The 17,579-nt window shown below is 36.1% G+C and overlaps 1 protein-coding gene across 1 annotated transcript in view; it reads left to right on the forward strand.

The window, feature by feature from the left end:
- The first annotated feature begins 517 nt into the window (after positions 1-517).
- KIF6 (kinesin family member 6) overlaps positions 518-17,579 on the forward strand; it is a 162,050-nt gene continuing 144,988 nt past the window's right edge. Inside the window, 3 exon segments of the mRNA XM_035896974.1 lie at positions 518-557; positions 1,083-1,131; positions 3,802-3,876. Coding sequence (XP_035752867.1) covers positions 518-557; positions 1,083-1,131; positions 3,802-3,876 — 164 coding nt within the window.

Below are 17,579 nucleotides of genomic sequence, written 5' to 3' on the forward strand. Positions count from 1 at the left end.
TCATTCTGCCCTAGTCTTTCTGAACGTACTCTTCCAGGGTTTTTGGAGGGGGTTCCAATGGGGGCTGTGCTTTGTTTTTTATAACATCTCAGATATTAAAGTGGCTTAGTAAGCAAATAACATCAAAGAGACTGCGCTGCTGTTTCAAATCTTACTGTAGTGTTCACACGGTAACAAGCAGGACAGTGTTCGTATGGGCTTGTCTTCTATAATAGCTGAAGGAGGATCTCCTCGTGTGTTAAGGGCTTTTGAAGTAGGCAGAACTATTCTGGTTTGCTATGTTGCTTTGACATACTCATTAGCCATGGTACACAATGCAATTCTGAAATTTCTGTGAAGTTTTTCTTTGGGTGGTTACAGGTGCTAAGCTTACATAAGTGTTATACCTAAAGGCTATGCTGGTCTATTGGTAAAATCATTTTGTTAATTCATATCTATCCTTATTAGATTTATTCAGTTGGTGATAATGAGAACTCCCTGTCCAGTCTGGAGATTATCGTGCCACGTGATTTAGCAGATGGGTTCGTCAATAATAAACGAGAAAGCTACAAATTCAAGTAGGTAAAATCCTTATATCTTCTGGCTTTAGTGATGGCTTTCACTGTGTAGTGATGCAGATCTGTAGAACCTGGAAAAGCCTATTCTTAAAATCAGGCTTTGGTATAGATAGGTTTATTTTTATACAACTCAATGAACAAGAAGAATACTCCAGCATATTATGATCTGCACCTGAACGAGTTTGATAGCATTTCATAGAATCATAGTTCTAAGTCTCGTCTCAAAGATTGCATCTTCATTTATCCGTTCTTCCATTTTTACAGCTTGCTTTGAATTTGCAAATGAAAATTGAATGCAGGACTCTGTGTTCTCTTGTGATCTAATGAGTTGGCATAGGCTGGCTAAAGATGTCTTGATGTAAAACTCTCTGTTTAGAAACTGTGTTTCAGACATAACCAAAACATAGGAAAGAAAACCAGAGACTGTTGAAAGAAATGAAACCATACTTGTAGAATGTAAATAGTTTTTATAAACTAAAAGTAAGTACCAGCAATATCAATCAAGTATTTTTATCTTTTCAACAGAAAACTTGGAGGAAACATTTTAAAATTTTTATGACAAAGAAAGCTAAATGTATAACCATCTCCAATGACTAGGTTGAGATTGTCTTTTTCCAAGTTGAATAACCTTTATTTTTTATAATACCAAATCAAATCAATTTGTTGTTCTGTGCTATTAAAAAAGAGCACCCCAGATAAACATCTGCAGCTCAGACTGATGTCATTTTACATCAGCTAAGGAAATCTGTTCTGCTTGGGAAGAGAGGAGCTGCCCTCTCCAACTAGATTAATATGCAAAACTAGCTTAGGTTGCAGATGCCAAAGCCAGCTGTAATGAATGCTGATATTTTTTTCTGATTTTGTCATTTATTAAAAAGTCTGTAGAGGTGGATTTTGAGAAACAACTTATTATTCTCAAGACAATGCAAAAATAATGATATGGAGCAAACGTTTCTTTTTCCTCGATAAAACTCATAGTTTCATGCAGTCTGTCTATTATGGTCACTTCAAACATTATTCTCCTTTGTTCTTCTTTCTTATACTAGAATCAAGCACAATTGTTTGAATGACTTGAACGATTAAGGCTTAGCAAGATAGAATATATGCCTCTACACTTTGTGTATCGCATTTGTCTGTGATCTTGCACACGCTGCATAATCCCTTGCAGTCCGCGATGCCTTTCTATATACCTGGTGTCTGTAGTGCCTTTCTATATACCCTGTCAAGTTCTGTGTGAGAATACTGTTCCAGACAGGAGGTGCAAGCAGTCCAGGAGGTTTCTGGTGTGTATTAATGACAACTTCCTAACATATAGTTAAAGAGCTGATAAGGGGAGAAGCTCTGCTGCACCTCATATTTGCAAACATGGAAGAACTGACCAGGGATGTGAAACCTGGGGGTAGCCTTGGCTGCAGTAGCCATGAGATAGTGAAATTCAGGATCCTGAGAGAAGGGAGCAAGGCAAAACGCAGGATCACAACCCTGAACTTAGGAGAGCAGACTTTGGCCTGTTCAGGGACCTGCTTGAAATAATTCCATGAGACACAGACCTGGAGAGAAGTCCAGGAGAGCTGCCTGATTTTCAAGGATCACTTCCTCCAAGTTTGATAACAGTCCATCCTACTGAGCAGAAAATAATGAAAAGGCAGCAGGAGGCCTGCATGGATGAGCAAGCAGCCCCTGACTAAACAGGAACATAAAAAGGAAGCATCCAAGAGGTGGGAGCAAGCTCAGGGGACCCAGGAAGGCTCTCTGAGGAATGGGATCAGGAAAGCCTAGATAAGTGCACAGTGAGGGGTGTCGAAAATGAACTGAGCTACGGGGCTCAGAGGGTTGACATCAGGGGTGCAAAGTCCAGCTGGAGGCCAGACACTAGTGGTGTAATCAACACTGCAATCCAGTAGTGCTTAGCATTAATGACCTGGGTGATGGGACTGAGGGAAGCTTCATCAAGTTCACAGACAATATGAAACTGAGAGGGATGGTTGGCACACCAGACAGGTGTGCCGCTATTTAGAGGGACCTCAAGAGGCTGGAGAAATGTGCCAATAGGAATATTAAGAAGCTTAACCAAGTGAAATGCCAAGTCCTGTGCCTGGTGAGGAATAACCAGGACAGGCTCAGGGTTGGTTGAAAGCAGATTTACAGAAAAGGACCCTGAGCCCTGGTAGACAGAAAAGTGAACATGAGTCAGCAATATACTGTTTACAGCAAAGGCGGCCAACAGCCTCTGGGCTGCATTAGGTGGAGCATTGCCAGCAGGTTGAGGAAGTTGATCCTTCCCTTCTATAGTCACCACCAGTGAGATCACATCTGGAGTTCTGTGTCTAGTCCTGGGCTCCAGCAAAGGGACATGAAGATGATTAAGGGACTGAAGCATCTGATGTGAGGGGAGGCTGAACGACCTGGGACTGTTTACCCTGAAGAGGAGGCTCAAGGGGATTTTACCGATGTGTATAAACACCTGATGGGGAGGGGGGGAATAAAGAAGATAGAGCCAGATGCTTCTCAGTGGTGCATGGTGCCAGGACAGGAGATAATGGGCACAAATTTAAATTGAGATATATCAAAAAACCTTTTTTTACTGGGGGAGGATCAAATACTGCAACAGGTTGCCCAGAGAGGTTGTGGAGATACCCAAAACCTGACTGTACAGACTCCTGCTTTAGCTGACCAGACTCCTGCTTTAGCTGACCCTCCTTTAAGCAGGGCAATTGGGGCAGATGGTCCCTTCAAACCTGAAGTATTCTTTGATTCTGTAAGACAACTGCAGGTATTTTATATAGGAATTGACAAAAATTAGACTGAATTAACTATCTCCTTGTGACTTACAGTAACTGTGCAGCAGAATGAAGGAAGTAGTTGTGGAAAAATGTGAGCCTGGCTATATTGGTGGGATGCTGTATTTGGTGATAGTGTAATCTATTTATCTAGGTTTCAGTGTGGTGCCAGTTACAAACACTGATTCTCTTCATAGATTTAAAATACGGTTTATTTTTTTCTAAGCCACATCATTTTATCAGAGGATTTTATTGTACAGATCTTGTCAAAGCAGCACTGTGTACAGCCTATTTATGTACAATAGCACAACAGCACGCTGTGGTTAAGACTACAGGAAAAACATTGTACTGAGTTATGTAAGCCTAATGATGTAAACATTGACTATTACAAACACAAACAAAAATGTATGAATCAAGTAGTGTTTTAAGATTCTAAGCAATTATTATTTGCTTAATATTTTCAGATTTCAGAAAATTTTTGATCAAGAGGCAAAACAAGATGTGGTTTTTGACAGCATTGCCAAACCAGTAGCAGAATGGTACGTTGTTGATCTTGCGAGTGTAATCGGGGTAACACAAGATCAAAAATAGCTTTCATTGTATTACTTGGAGGAGAGCTGGCAACTGTTTGTCTCACTGCTGTAAAAGTGGATTCATATTTTAATTTTCTAAATACTGACATGTCTGAACCTAGGAGATATGCAACAATCCCCTGACAATTTTATGTATGGTAAGGTTCCATTATTAACTCCTAAAATAGCATTGCTACTGTTGTCCCTTTTGTTGCGTAGGCATAGAAATCCATGTCCAATTAGTTTTGTGTCTATAATATAAGCTCACTTCGTTGTATTAGAAAAGTACTCCCTATATAGTTCCATGAAGGGGTAAATCTAACAAAAATCTTATTCCCCTGTTTAGTTTTCTTTAAATTATGGACACTCAGGAATCACCTGTGGAGATATTCTCAAACTTTGATCTTGTTATTTTTGTCTTAATGTGTAGAGCAGTGATTTTGGCACTGCTTTTGCTTTTCTCTTCCATATAGTAATCAAACAATGCTCATATTTTAGAGTTTGCAAAGGCAAGCATGTAAGACTGATGTAGAAGGCCTCTTCATTAATTTTGTGGATTGAATGCCACTTTGAACCACATAAATTTTCAAATATGCTGCTCTCTATGCTCAGCTTCGGCCCACATTGCTGAAGCTAGTACTGGTTTTAGTGGGGGAGAAAAATCCCACGCTGGAGGAAGCAGAATTTCTGCATGTTTGTTTATCAAACTTATTGCTCAGAATCCAAACTTGTAGTGAGCTGGGAAGTATTACTTTAGGTAACAATGTTTCTCATTCATTTTCTGACCTGTCCCTTGGTTTAAGCTATGGTTCTGCCTATTGCACTGCCATGTGTTTTGCACTGTAGGAAAATAGACATCCTCAGTCAGACACTTAGTCTTTCTCAAATTGGTACTTGGAAGCAAAAATATACTTAGCTCTTTACAACTTCTTTTTCTTGATTTTCCCCTCTATTTTCTTCTTTAAAATCCCCCATAAAGCAGGAGGGTAATTGACAGTGAAAACGAAGAGCTAGTGAATTTGAAACTTCACTAGAATAAGTTAAATATGCTTTTAAAAAAAATCGTTATATTTTTTTCACCCAAAAGGTATTTCTTTGCTTATCTGAATTTATAACATATAGCTTCAGGTTAACTCATTTACTTAACTTTAAATATTTCTGAGTTTAATGGTGACTGCAGGCAAAAACTTCGGTATCTTATTTGACTGTGCTTGGAAAGAGAAGAGTTAAAACTCTTGAAGTTACATGCTATGGATTGAATTATCCTCAACAAAAACTCAGAGTATCAAAGCTAACTAGCAACAGACTGACTGATTTTTTTATTTTTTTTATTTTTTTTTTCCCTTTGGAGTGTTTTGCTAGAATATGGAAAGGTTTTCCAGTTGAATAATTCACCTATACAGTGCTCTAATAAACAGGAAGTGGCATTGTTTTGCTTTGTTTCAGTGTTGGCTGATACAAGATTTTAGTATGTTGATTTGCTCCATTATGTAGAGTTTAGTTTTGATATTTAGAGATTTTTAAGTAATTAAATGCTATTAAAATCCATGGTGTTTAGGCATACAATTATCTCCAAATATCTGAGTCTTTAATGCTAAAATTGATTTATGAAATCATTCTTAACTGAATCAAGACTATTTTCATCGAGTGTTACAATGTGTTAAGGCTTGTATTCTAATTGATGTTTTTATTGTTACTGATACTATTGAAGGATAATTTTGCTTGTGTTTTTATAGCAAAGTAGGCAATACCTGAAGTATGTTCTTGTTTCTCATCCTCTTCCTTCATTTTTACCTTTTCTTAGGCAAAAATACATATTTCAACATGGTTTCATAGTCATGAGGTTCCTTGGCTAATGGAGTCCTCAACTGTGCCCGAAATTTATTTCACCCTGTAGTTAATGACTCAGTTTTCCTTTCCATTGTGGGATAAGTATTGCCCTGTTACTCTGAAAGACCGCAGTCTGTCATAGCAAAATGTTTTTCACTATTTGTTTCTTTCTAAGTCAACGTTCTCTTGCAGGGAAAAATTGTTGAAAATGCAATCACTTCTGTCGTTGGGAGTCACTTTACTAAGGGAAGAGCTTTTGTCTGGGTATTGCCAGGGAGAAGAAAGTAGCAGAAAAGTATCAATGAAATAGTTCAGTAACGTTTTGAGGCTTTTTGCCATGCTTGCTTACAGTCATAAGAAAATTCAGTTAGACTTGGAATTCTCAGGAAAAAAAAAATACATTCTTGGGCATTGTTTAAACTAAAACCAGCAATGCAGGGTTTAGGATTCTAAAAATCTTTCTAGCTTGTTCTTGGATGGATGGCAATTGGATGCAACTTCCTTTCTTCTATTTTCTTTTTTTTTATTTTCTTTTTAAGTGTGCTTTCTTTGATGTTGGGCCACTACTTTTCTCTCTTTAAGTCCAGCTACATTGTCATCTTGCCTGTGGTTTCAGAGGCACCAGACATTAGTTCATTTAATTTGCTTCTTCAGTCAAAATTGCCAGCCTCTGCAAACCATTATAAGCATGTGATTTGCTTGATTTTTTTTTTATTATTTTGTTAATGCTTGAGTCATCTCTTACTTTGTTTCTTTCTATTATTTGTTTGTGCTTTTGTCTTCTCATTTTAAATATATAGTTGTGATTTTTTTTTGTGCAGAGCTGACTTGATCTTTAAGAAGCAGCATTAACTCTATTGCTCTATCAAAAATAGAGAAAATAAATAACACTTCTTTTACACTTTTCTAACAATTAAGCATTGCTTTAGTCTAACAACAGAATGAGGTTACTTTTATAATGCTTCAAATATTAGTGTTATGATGATGAATGCAAATCAGAAATAAATCAGAAGATATTAATGCTTTGGCATTAGTTTTGTTTTCAGTTCTAATATGGCCGATGTTTTGTCTTGACATATGAAAGAGTAACATTGAAAGTATTTTCTCTTCAGATGTATCATGCAAATAAGAAATAGCTCTGATGTTTATAACCCTAATGGCAATCACCTATGTTTTTTTGAAAGATCTGGTAGCCTCTGGGATAACACTCCTGTTGCTGCAGATTTTAATTTCTTCTAGTGTGCTGTGTTTATCCTAAAAATTAGCATCTGTAATACATAAACTACTTCCCTTTACTTTTTTATGTTTTTTTTCTGTTGCTTATTCTTACAGAAAATGTAGTCAAAATATTTTGCAGAACAGCATCATTATAATGTTGACTATATTTTGTAATGTCCCTCTTTTCAGTTTTAGAAAATATTTTACCAGTAATTGAAAATGTTTGGAAAACATACTTCCATCATTAGATTGCCTTGTAATACAAAGCCACAGGATGTAGACTAAACATCCTAATAGGACATTTCTAGCTTTACTGAATACGTTCATAGAAGTCCAGTGACCATCCTTTGCTTTTCTGATATTTTTTTTTCTTCCTCTTTAAGTCTGTGAATACGATGATATAATACAAGTATTTGGATGTGCTGTTTTGTAGTTTGTTTGGGGTTTTGTTTTTGTTTTTTCTTTCTCTCACTAGCAACTCAGGGATTTGTGTTTTACTCTGTATTCAAGGAAATAACATAGCTACAAGTTTCTTCAAACTAATGAAATTTTAGTAGTTTGTAAAGGGATGCTAATTTTCTCTCAAATTGGACTCTCCTTTGGACAATCTAAGGTAGAGTAATGCTGAATGTGCTTTACTTTCACTGACTTTGATAGGATTGTGGATTAACAGTCACTCTGAAATTTGAACCATTAGATAAGAACTTGCTTAAAACATGAAATCTGACTTAGTTTACAGTGTTTTGTGATAAATAAATTAATGATGTATTACAAACAAAAGGTTCCAAAGAAATTATGACCTCTGTTTTTGAACATCATGGAATAAAAGAAATTGAGAGATTCTTAAAAATTTTGGATTCTTATTTATGACTTTTTTTATGGTTCTTTACTACTTTTAAAGCTAATTTTTAGGGACAGCAAAATGAACTCTTGCTTTTTTCTTTTGTTGGAAGCCCTTATCATATACAATACCTTAGAATCAATTTCTCCTAATGAGAAGAATGTGGGATTAGTGGACCTATTCCTTTGATAGTACTTAATCTGCAGACTTTGTCATGCTTTGAAATGTGATGCAATTTGTGTTTTCCTTGTGATGTAGAACTTAAGTTGTGAAAAAAAGAAAAATAAAATCCACATATCTGAAATCTTACAATAATTTGATTTTACATAGGGAAATATATAGCTCTTTTAGCTTTGTCATGGGTCTTTCAGAACCTCCTTAATTTCAATTCTCATATGAAGTTATTACGCAAACTTTGGCTTCATGCAAATGTTTGGCTTTTGGGGAAAAGATCATTATTGTGCAATTGGAATTCCAGATTATTTTTTTTTTGTTCACTTTACTTTTACTTTCTTATAATTTGAAGTACTAGGTCTTTTTTTTTTTTGAGTATTTAACCGTATAATTATACATGTGCAACAAGTTAAATGTTTAAAATAAATTTAATAACATTAGTTGTAAGAGTACAAACTGTCTTCAGGAAAACTTCAAAATACAACTGCAGGAAATGTATCTGACAGGAGAACAGAAAGTGAAAGTCAGTCATGATTATTTATTCATTATGTAATAGCCAGAACCCACCATTAAATTGGTTATTTGTTGTTTTGCATCTCAAAAGGACTTATTAAGAGCTATTTTCCATTCTAAAGAAATTACATCTCAAAAGAAATGTTTGGAACTCATCCTTTTGAGGGGTCAGATGAAGCAGCTTTTTTAATGAGGAGACCTGAAACAGATACAAGTTCCTTACCTGTATCTCTTTGCTTCAGTGACGAAATGATCTGAATTAAGCTCTTTAGAAGATGCACTAAACGTTCATTCTTATTTGGACTCATCTTACCCGGGCATTCAAAAAAATCTTGCTTATATCTATGTATCTTCCTATACACGTCGCGTATAGAAAGCTGCTTCTCCATCGTTTTTACCCACATTCCTTTCGCCTCTGCCCCTCTTTTCTTTTTAGGCCTGTTCAGTGAAACTGCAGCACGTTGTGTCTGCATTTGTAGATAATGTTAGCTGGTACAGCAGGCTGCCACGTGTATTAATAAGGTTTTTTCCAATGCAGTGAGCTCAGTGAAGACTTGTACAGTTTTGGTACTGCTATGTCAATAGAAATGCCAACTCACTTAAGTTGTCATACAAAAGGATTGAATGACTAAAATGTTGTAAGACCCTTGTAATACAAGTCATTTACTTGGTTTTTTTTATACTCCTGGCACAGTGACTCCCCAACCAGGTTAAAATCTGTATCATCAGCATGATACAGTATTTATTACCATGATCAAAGCTGGCCTTTCTATAAAGACTTGTCTAATTTTCATGCTAATATGATTAAAGTGAAGAATGCCTGGTTAAAACAACTATGCCTTAGTAGGGGAGGTTTTTTTCTGGAATTTTGTTAAGCTGTAAGCATCAGGCCTGTAAGTACGTGGATTTTCTAGAAGATAGTCCTTGTTAACTAATTAAATGATAGGCTTGTATGAACAATTACCCATTCTGACCTGGATATATTTGTGACAGAGTGTGGGAAGTAGTGGCTTGGCTCACCTGCAGGCAGCCTTGCATCACAGCTGTATAATTCTAATGTAGGTGATTTAGGTACAAAAGACCTGTAGAATCTGTATATAATAAAGGACACTTATTTTTTTGGATGTCAGCTTGAAACAAATGTAGCTTAAAATTTCCCCTAAATTGAGAAATTGGATCAGTAATGCTAGCATTTCTTCCTGAAAAGTGTACAATTATGAGGCAATAAAAAGTGAAAAGCTTCATTAATGTTTCATCTCAACTGATTATTAGTTGCTCATGTTCATTTTGTCTTAAATTGCACAGTTTAGAATTGTTCAAGAAGGCTGTTTATTATAGGTTATAGTTTGATATATTTGATTCAGAGTACGTTTGTGTCGCATCTTCTGCAGTGCTTATGGTGGAATTCTAAATAAATTTAGATATTTTAGTTAAAACAACTAATATAATAAAAATTATAAATTATTATTATAATAAATTATAATAAAATAAATATTGCTAACAAATTTGAATAATTAGGTCAGAAGGGATCTCTGTAGGTTACCTGGTCCAACCTCCTGAGCAAAGCAAGTCTAGCTTCAAGGTTGGATCAGGTTGCTCAAGCCCTTGTCTAGTAGAGATTGAAAATGTCCAAAGATGGTGATCCCACAACCCTTCTAGGCACCTGTTCCAGGACTTAACTATTTTGATATCTTTATCAATGATCTGGATGAGGGGATTTAGTGCACCCTCAGAAAGTTTACAGATGACACCAAATTGGGCAAGAGTGTTGATCTGCTCAAGCATATGGAGGCTCTGCAGAGGGATCTGGACAGGCTGGATTGATGGGCTGAGGTCAATTCTATGAAGTTCAACAAGACTAAGTGCTGGGTCCTGCACTTCAGTCACAACCCCATGCAGCGCTACAGGCTTGGAGATGAGTGGCTGGAAAGCTGCCCAGCGGAAAAAGGACCTGGGGGTGCTGGTTGAAAGCCAGCTAAACGTGAGCCAGCAGTGTGCCCAGGTGGCCAAGGCGGCCAACAGCATCCTGGCTTGTATCAGGAACAGTGTGGCCAGCAGGAGTAGGTTTTTTTATGTCCCCCTGTACTCTGCACTGATGAGGCCACACCTCAGATACTGTGTTCAGTTTTGGGCCCCTCACTACAAGAAAGACATTGAGGCTCTGGAGTGTGTCCAGAGAAGGGCAATGAAGCTGCTGAGTGGTCTGGAGCACAAGTCTGATGAGGAACAGCTGAGGGAACTGGGGTTGTTTAGCCTAGAGGAGGCCAAGGGCAGACCTTATAGCTCTCTACAACTACGTGAAAAGGGGTTGTAGCAAGGTGGGGGTCAGTTTCTTCTCCCAAGTAGTAAGTGATAGGTTGAGAGGAAATGGCCTCAAGTTGCACCAGGGGAGGTTTCGATTGGACAGTAGGAAAAATTTCTTCACTGAAAGAGTTTTCAGGCACTAGAACAGGCTGCTCAGAGAGGTGGTAGAGTCACCATCCCTGGAGGTCAAAAAACATGTAGATGTGGCACTTTGGGACATGATTTTGTAGGCATGGTGGTGTTGGGTTGACAGTTGGACTTGATGATCTTGGAGGTCTTTTCCAACTGTAATGATTTTATGAGTCTATACTCTCACTGTGAAGAACATTTTCCTTATACCCGCTTGGAATTTCCCCTCTTGTCCTACTACTCTAAGCCTCTCAGAAGAGTCTGAGTCCACCTCTATAATGATCCATTGCATAATGGAAAGTGGTAATTAGGTACATGTATAGTTTTGTCTTCTCCAGGTTGATAGAAAAAGAGCTCCCTTGGCTTTCCCTTGTGTGTGATGTGCTCATGCCTGAACTAACTTGGTTCTCTCAGGCTCACTCCAGTTTTTTTATAGCAGCCGCCTTCTACTGGGGAGTCTAAAACTAGACACAACTCAAGGGGGAGATTTTATTGGGGTTTCTTGGGTTTTTTTAGTTTGGTTTTTTTTTTTTTTTCTTTTTCAAATTTTGATGGTAACTGTTCTGTTTGATTCAGCAACACTGGTGTAGCAGCAGAGTTCTTGATTATACTTAGGCACAAGCCTGCCTGAAGTCTCATTAATAGTGAGCACAGAAACAAATAAAAAGTTCTGTATACATAAACTTTAAATAGAACAAATGATCTTCACTGGAAATTAAAAGAAAGTGTAGTCAGAAAAACCAACCACAATAAAACAACCTCAGTCAGCTTTCAACCTCTGTCTACTGTCACTGGGCTTCATACCACTATTTGTATTGTCTCAGATATTCAAGGACAAAGTACTGAATAATACTTTGAACTGTAGTAACTACCCATAAATTGTCTAGCTCTCACTTGAGGAATTTCTTACTTGAGGAATGTTAAGCAGTTGTAAACATAACTTATCTATCAATTTAAGTGGAATTGCTTACATGAGTTAGACTGCTGCATCATACCCTTCATTTAGAAATTGGACAACTTTCAGGCATGAGGCAAGTCAGTTGGTTGACTGAAGATGCCAGTATGCAACCCTGTAACAGTCATTTATTCAAATAGGCATCTAAAATGAGTTTTTAAATTAAAAGATAATTTCTCACTGTGCATGTTTCTAAGTTGCCACTAATTATTAGTAAGTTAGAAAGTACAGGTTAACTGATAACCAAGTAAGAAAATTTGAGGGGAAGCAAACCACATGGCCTTATTCTCCTTTAACTACATTCATATATGAGTCTATACTAGAAAGAATTGCCCTGTGCCTGATAATTGATACAAAGTTGTACTAACAGCTCTTGCTTAGCAAGATTGTAAGGGAAGAGACAGCATCTTTCTAATTCAACCAAAAAACAGTAATTCCCTGAAGGCCTGAGCCTAGTCTTGTTTTCCCCCAATTATATTAACAAGTCTCATAAAGGATGCTACCTCTCTCTAAATACCTGTTTTTTTCTTGTACTTTTAGACCATCATGGTTGCAGCTACAGTATTACAGCATTTGTTTATTCTTCCTCGGTGTTACTGGTGAAATCCTTACATGTAATGACCATTTCTTATTAACAGGGTTTTTTTCTGAGGATTTTTTCATGACTGTCTTACCACCCATGAGGGAACTTTTAAAATATTGAACCCTTGCTATTTTAATCAATGACTTTTTTTTTTTTTATCGGTCTCTCAAAGTTTGAGAGCCAGAAGAGAAAGCATGTTAAAATTCATTTTTCATAAAGCCAAAACTTATTTTCTTGAGCAAGCATCATTACATAAGGTTTTGTATAACAGTACTTGGGTTGTGAAGCAGTTTTAAGGTTGTGCTGTAAGTGGGCTAATTAAAGATCATTTACTTCAGCTTGCTGCTTTTTTTAATGTGTCATCCCCAAAACAGGAGGAGTATTAAAATTAAGAGCATTCCAAGTTAATTGGAAAAAATAATTTGTAGAATGGATATTGGGAGTTCATTAAGTATTAGAAGTACTTTTTTTATACATGCAGATATGCTTAAATACTGTAGTGTGTTCAAGCATTTACACCAGCAAAAAATCTGCATCAAATTGTCCCATGCTTTTGGATCTCACCTAAAACTCAGTGATATTATTGGAAAGGTGGTCATTGACTGGAATAAGCTTTGGATCATGATATTATTTATGATACTTTGCAGGTGGAGAATTCTTTCTCAATGTGTTTTCTAAACCTCTGCTGGTTATTTCAATATTCTGGTTAGAAATATACTGAGAGTATTGTAATTTCTGTCTCAATGACTGTCACTGTGGGAGATTTCTTGGTGTCATGGCTTGGATGTAAAATTTGAAAATGGTTTGTCCCATCACATCATGCTAAATTATGTTGCTTTCATAATAGATGATTGGGTTCATATAGCAGTGTGATCAATTAATCTCCTTAGTCAGTTGTGTGCACAAACGGTATCTCACTTGGAAAAGGTGTGCTTTTAGTTGTATGCAATAGAGAGGACATATTCAATACTTTTTGTGTTGAAAAAATGTTGCTGATTAGCTTTGTAAGGTCAAGCACAAGCTGTTGTGTTTCTAAAAACCAGCAATATTTTTTCAGTGCTTAACCAGAAAAGAAGCATTCAGTTCTTTGAGTAAAATGTAAGAACACATCTAACTTTTTTTCTATATAAAAATCATCTCGAAGTGGGGCATATAATTAGATTAGAAATTATATTGCAGAGTAAAAGGATAGAATATTTAGGACTGTAATTAAGCAATACTTGCTCATAGATTAGGATTTGTTTGCCTGCAATTAATACTATTATTTCATTAAAATTTATATTAGCTGCCGTTACCATTTTCTTGTTGGTTTACGAATAATTCCTTTTTGTATTTTTTTTTTTCTTTTTTTTCCTCCATCTTATTCTGATTTCCACCAAGGGAAATCTTTGTTGTATAATTTTAGGTTGTTTAATGATACCGACTTTACTAACCAGAACTGCTTATTACATAAATGCTTATTGATGAATTCAGAATTCTTAGCATGTAATCGTGATATTTCCTCACCAATATTTTGCTTTAAATTGATTTTTCTTACAGTGATTAAAACCAACAATGTAAAAATTTACCATCCAACACACCTTTACATACAGCATACATATGTAAATAGATTGTCACATAGACATACCTGTTTCAATTTCAAATTACTATATCCAGCAAACATTACAATTTTTTCATTATATACAGCTTTGTGATATGTGAGTCTTCATATGGTTTGACCTGAGGTATTTTCACTGAAGCTCAAAAATAGATATACAGTTTAAAAATACGTATTTACCATGTACCGACACAATTATTAATTATGCTACAAAATCTGGGAAATCCTAATATTCTGGTATCATAGTTAAAGCTAAAATATTAACATTCAATTTGTTTATTTTTTTCTGATCCATTGGAATTTGCAGTCTGTGACCTTTTTGGGCCTTTCTTGGCAGTCACGTAACAGAGATCTCCTACATGTTAGTAACAAGATATAAAGACAGCTCGGTGTATTAAATGAGATTGAAATATGATTGTTTGCAGAACTACTATACATCTATGTTTTCCCCAAAATATTATCTTTTTCTGGAAAGCTTGTCTTCACAGAATTTGAGGTCTTGGGCAATTTTTTGAGACTACTTTACATGTAGAAATTCAGGCCAATGACAGTTGTCCATATTCAGTGGATTGTGTTGTTCAGAGGTACAAAGTCCAACATGTCAGACTTACTGCTCATGCACGTGGCAAAGTAGGTTTTTCCTTTATACATTTAAGTTGGTCCTTATTTTCCATATAGGAACACAGCATACCTGATTATAAAGCAGTAGAAGCAAAGCTGTAACAAAAAATTATTTATTAGAAACTGACTTTTTTTTTTCTGTATTTGTCTGGTTTAAAGCTAACCCTAAATATTTTTATAGGTAAAATTGATATACATTTCACTACGTAAAGATTGCTTTATGTGGCTTGTGATGAATAGCATTATCTTCTTTTTATAAGATCTAAGTCTGTCACGAAATGTTACAAATATATGCCTGCCTGTTTCACTGTTTAAAGAAAATGAACTCTCCAAATTTCCTAACACAGTGAAACAAATGTACAAATTTGGACAAGTTTCAGATATCGTATTTTAAAAACTTAATTTTCTCTGTAGTAGGCTTTACGCTTCCGAGCTTGGTATTAGTAAAAAAAGAAGGCCCTCCAGGAACTCTGACAATCATAACAGGAATAATTTTGCTAAAATATACTGGAGACAGATTTCTCCGGCAACGTTTTAGCTAATCTGTCTGGAAGTAGTCCATGAACTTCTGAATAGGGAGCTATACGCATTGCATAAGTTCATGAAAGATCTTTTCAGCAAAGCTTCTCCTTGGATTATGTGTCTTTGATGTGTTTTGTATGAAGTAGTAAAGAGACAATTTATTCAACAAAGTGTTTCCTTAACCATGCCAAAACTTAGCTTCCTGGGAGAAAAAAAATGCAAAGTTCTGGATATTCTGATAATACTGAGGGAGCCTGACTGAAAATAACTTTTTAGTGTATGATCTTTATGTATGCATATTCTAAAGTCTTCACAAGACTACTGTCAATAACCATGTCAACCTGTATGCTTTCAAATACTAACTTTAACAAAGGTTTGGGATTTTTGTTCAGAGAATTTGAAGAGCAAAGATGTAGAACTTTGCCTGGGCTAACTGGCATCTTGCAAAGCAGATTTTGCAGAATAGGCAGAAAAGAGCTGCTGATTCTCTACCACTTTTCCCAGTAGAGAATCAGTTCCACTACTGTTAGGGACAGCTTTAATTTGCAGATGGGAATCTTCAGGGAACCTTTTGATGGAAGCTGTTTAGAAAATGCACTCTCTTCTTGTCATCTCATAATAGGGGTCACCAACTTTTTTAGGTACCTGTTGCAATTACATTTTGTGATGAAAGGGAAGATGTGTATATTTTCTGCTCACTATGCTAACTTTTAGCATCTGAGACACCCTTCACTTTGTCAAGGGTAATTCTGCAGTACAATTTGGTTTTGGTTTTTAAGTGACATTTTTATGGGTGGCTAAAGGGTTATGAAGCTTTCTGTGTTTTTATTTTCCTAAAGGGATTGTGTGTCTTAGGTTGAAAACACTAAGCATGCATCTTAAACTTCCTGGGTATTTGGTAAATAGACATTGGTTTAATTGAATTATTGATTGATTAGGCATTGGTCCACCTACATATATTGTTACCATTTCAGTGTAAAATTCCTTGGGACAATGAACTGAAATTAGCTTGGTAAAGTCTGGTATTTATTTTTGAATTGAAGTCCTTAGAAGTGGAAAAGAGCAAAGTATATCTTTAACAAGCATTTGCTATCATAATAGTTTCTCCACAAGCCTCATTGCTAAAACATCACGTATTCTCATTGATTCCAAGAGAAGTTCCTTAAAAGAAGGTTGAGTTAGTAACATCAGGCATGGATTTTATGTGACTTAATCCATGTAGACTTTATCACATACAGACCTTTAAAACTGACATTGACTAATGTTTAGAGTATTATACCCAGATTGGTGGTTATGCATTTCAGTTTTGAAATTTGTTCTTTCATAAACATATATGTGTACACATAAGCTTTAGTTCTGTTTAGTTCATAAGTTTGATTTTTTGTGAACAAACTGATACAGCAGAGACTTTTCAGTGTGTCTTCCCATCTGCTCTTTTCAGGAGGCAAGATCATAGTCTTCAGCTTGCTTCTAAGCTAAAGGAGCTCCATTAGCCCTGCTTGAACTCCTAGTCCCTTGTCTTTTATAAAGGTGGTTTCCTTCTTAGACGTAGAAAGGGAATTTATTCCCCATCCTGTCTTTACAAGGTTGCACTTCACTCTTAGAAGGCTTTGCCTGCAGTTTCACTGATATTATTGGTAGTCCTCTTTCCTTATAGGGTTCCATAGCACTTCAAGCAGGCTTTTCTTAAATTGGCTCGGTTCTTAGTTTTAATACAATCTGAATCAAAGAAATGAGTGCTGTAAATACGGACAGGATGCAATTATGTATATAATTATACACACATACTTATAGAAAAGAAGGTTGACTTTTATCTTGGATTTTAAAGTGGAACTCAACTGTGGAATCATAACCAGCACTTTCACAGTGCATCTATGCAATGTAATATTAATAATAGCTATAATTACATTGGAGAATACATTATTGACATTGATATGTTCACATTTTCTGAACTTCCAATGTTTTCTGGAAAGCACTACAGAGCTGTGCTGAGGTACTGCAATAAACATAAGAAATATATGAATCAAATAACACAAAGAAAATGCACTGACTTTTGCAGCTGTTTTGACAGTGTGTGGTGTGTGACATTTTATCTTATGTTTACATGTGTCGCCATCCTGATCAACAGCTTTTTGTGAAGTATAAGGACCTCAAGTTACTAATTTGCAGCCACACCTTTACCACTTTTTTAGACTGATTACAAAACACAACTTTCTGCAGGAGCCATGTCACATAATTGAAAATATATACCCTTAACAACTTTAAAGAAGAGAAGGAGTAAGAAAACTTAACCCAAAAAGCTGGATCTACAGTAGTCAAAGAGCAGAGATGTAAAAACAGAAGGAAACTGTATTGGGTCAGACCAAAGTTCTGTCTAGCCCAG

This window comes from Egretta garzetta, unplaced genomic scaffold (genome assembly GCF_000687185.1).
Source record: "Egretta garzetta isolate BGI_Z169 unplaced genomic scaffold, ASM68718v1 scaffold306, whole genome shotgun sequence".
In the NCBI taxonomy this organism is placed as follows: Eukaryota; Metazoa; Chordata; class Aves; order Pelecaniformes; family Ardeidae; genus Egretta; species Egretta garzetta.